The sequence below is a fragment of the Babylonia areolata genome, chromosome 32, assembly GCF_041734735.1.
Source record: "Babylonia areolata isolate BAREFJ2019XMU chromosome 32, ASM4173473v1, whole genome shotgun sequence".
Lineage (NCBI taxonomy): Eukaryota > Metazoa > Mollusca > Gastropoda > Neogastropoda > Buccinidae > Babylonia > Babylonia areolata.
This window is the reverse complement of record NC_134907.1, coordinates 3,391,010-3,393,509: the sequence shown is the minus strand read 5'-3', so window position 1 is coordinate 3,393,509 and position 2,500 is coordinate 3,391,010. Positions and strand designations below refer to the sequence as shown.

The following is a 2,500-nucleotide window of genomic DNA, read 5'->3' as shown; positions in this document are numbered from 1 at the left end:
GTGTGTGTGGGGGGGGAGGGGTTGTGTGTGGGTGGGTGTGGGGGGTGGGGGAGGGGTTGTGTGTGGGTGTGTGTGGATGGGGGGTTTGTGTGGGTGTGTGTGGGGGCTAGGGGGTGGGGATTTGTGTGTGGGTGTGTGTGTGTGTGGTGTTTGTGGGGGGGTGGAGGTATTGTTGGTCTGTGTGTGTCTGTGTGTGTGTGTGTGTGCATGTCTGTCTGTGTGTGTGTGTGTGATTTAAATTGTGGAAAGTTTTTATCAGGCTTGCTTTGCTATAACTCTGTTGTGTGTGATTTTGTTAAATAGGTCATACACCAAATTTATGTTTAAGTAATCTGCTTATAATCTGTATGTACCACAGATTTCACCACACTTAATTACTCTTACTGAGATAATAGAAAGTTATTCAGAATCTGATCTATTGGAATTTTTGTTTTTCGTTTTTTTTCCCATTCAGGTTCGACCTGGTTCCACAGGAGTCGATCAGATCTGTCCAGCTGGAAACTCAGACTGAAGTCTGAGGATTCTGGTTCGTTGCCCTTGGCAACCAGACTGCTGCCATGGGTTCCGGAGAGATGCTGACCTTGACAGAGAGTCGTGAGGAGACCAGTGGGAAGGAAGGAAAGCTTGTTATATGTGTTTGAGAGGAGGGTGGTTTGTTTTTGTTTTTTTGTTTGTTGGCTTATGATATGCACAATGCATGCAGAATATGGAAAACTTTTGTTTTCTTATTGTTGATGTGTTTTTTTTTGTTTTTTTTCCACTCCCTTGTTGGTCTTTTATGGGGTGACATGATGTTCTTTTTTTCTTTTTTCTTTTTTTCTGATATGCATAGCTGTCTGCGTATTATTATTTTCATTTTATTATTATTGTTATCATTATTGTTATTATTATTGTTTTTAATTTATTTTATTTTGAAATTATTATTGTTGTTGTTTTAAAGTGCTTTGTATATGGATTTTGAGAAACTTTTTAAAAGTGTATTTTCCTATTATTTAGAGAAAAATTAGTGTATAGTATTAGAAAATTTGGTGTGGTCCTGTAAATGAAATAGAAATCGGTGTGTTTTCTTGCAGAAAATGTAAATTAGTGCATTTTCCTTATTGCGGTATTAGTGTCAAAGAAGATGCAATTGCACTAATGATAGGAGCATTTCAGTTAGTAGAAGCAGCTTTACAGTAGGTTTGTTTTCATTGTTGAAAAAAAAAAGAAGAAAAATTGAACAGCCTTGCTGTTTGTATTACTCTGAGTATTGAAAGTGCCAAGTGCTCTAATGCTATGAACATTTTAGTTGGTAGAAGTGTCTTCAGAGTAAGTTTATTTGTTTGATTTGACAGTACAAAAAATACATTGAACAGCCTTGTCATTTATATTGCTTTGAGTATCAAAAGATGTTAGTGCGTGAATGATACGAGCATTTTAGTTGGTAGAAGCGTCTTTAGAGTAAGTTTGTTTGAATTGTCAGTGCGAAAAAAGAAAGGCATTGAACATCCTTGTTCTTTATATACCTCTGAGTATCAGCTGTAAACAGCATATATACCTAATCATGCTGCTATAAGAATGATAATGTTCATTTGTTTTGAAAGACATGGACTGTTCTTTTGACTGATTTAAATTTGTTTCTGACTTCTTTTATTGAAAAAAAATAAAATAGAATAATAAATCTCAAACTTACTTTGGGCATTATTAAAGTGGGTTGTTTCTGATATTACATTCTTGTAGATTTTTTTTCTGTTAAGAACTGAACAACAACATTAGTTTGGTATTCTTAAGATGCATGTGTTCTTATGAGCCTAAGATTTTGTTTGGATTTTGATACAAAGTAGAAAATAGCTTTCATACTTTTTTAATGTTTAATGCATGGTTCGATTCATTTTTCTTCTTTTATACTGTTTGTGAGTAGTTTGATACATTTTATTCTTTTTAAAATCTGGTTTGAATAATTTTGGATTCAAATTAACAAACGCTTCACATGCATTTTATCCAGTGATTTAACTTGGAATATAAATAAGTGAAGTGGTTTGAATTATTTTCTGCTGGTTTTCTTCACTTAAGATGCACATTTCTACTTGTTTTTTGTGGGGGTTTTTGTTTGTTTGTTTTGTTTTGTATTTGATTTACTCATTTTTCTGGTTTGATTAGTAAATAGATTAGAAAATAGGTTATTGCATTTTTGTTGCTGATTATTTTTCATTATTTTGCATTGTTTTTATACATAGCGTGTTATACTAGAATAGTCTCTATCTTAAGATAGAAAGTAATAAGATTTTGAATTTAAGTAAAGATGAAAGACAAATATTGATAGATAAGAAATGAATATGCAAGAATTATGGTTTATGTCTTTTGGATTTTGTTTTTGTTGTTAGACAGAAAAGTCATATTTTGGTGTATACTTGGTAAACACTATGTATGTCTTTATTTATTCTTTACATTGATATTAATTCTCTAACCAGTAAAATGAATTAAGAAAGGATGCATATATTTCACAGCTGCTGTGTGTATA

The 2,500-nt window shown here is 32.8% G+C and overlaps 1 protein-coding gene across 2 annotated transcripts in view; it reads left to right on the top strand.

Annotated features, from left to right (window-relative positions):
- LOC143276586 (extended synaptotagmin-2-like) overlaps positions 1-2,500 on the top strand; it is an 85,786-nt gene that overhangs the window by 73,774 nt on the left and 9,512 nt on the right. For both annotated transcript variants that reach the window (XM_076581186.1, XM_076581185.1), the window contains exon 22: positions 455-2,500. This exon is cut by the window's right edge and continues 9,512 nt beyond it. In XM_076581186.1, coding sequence (XP_076437301.1) covers positions 455-518 — 64 coding nt within the window. In that variant the 3' untranslated portion in view covers positions 519-2,500. The remainder of the gene's footprint in view (positions 1-454) is intronic.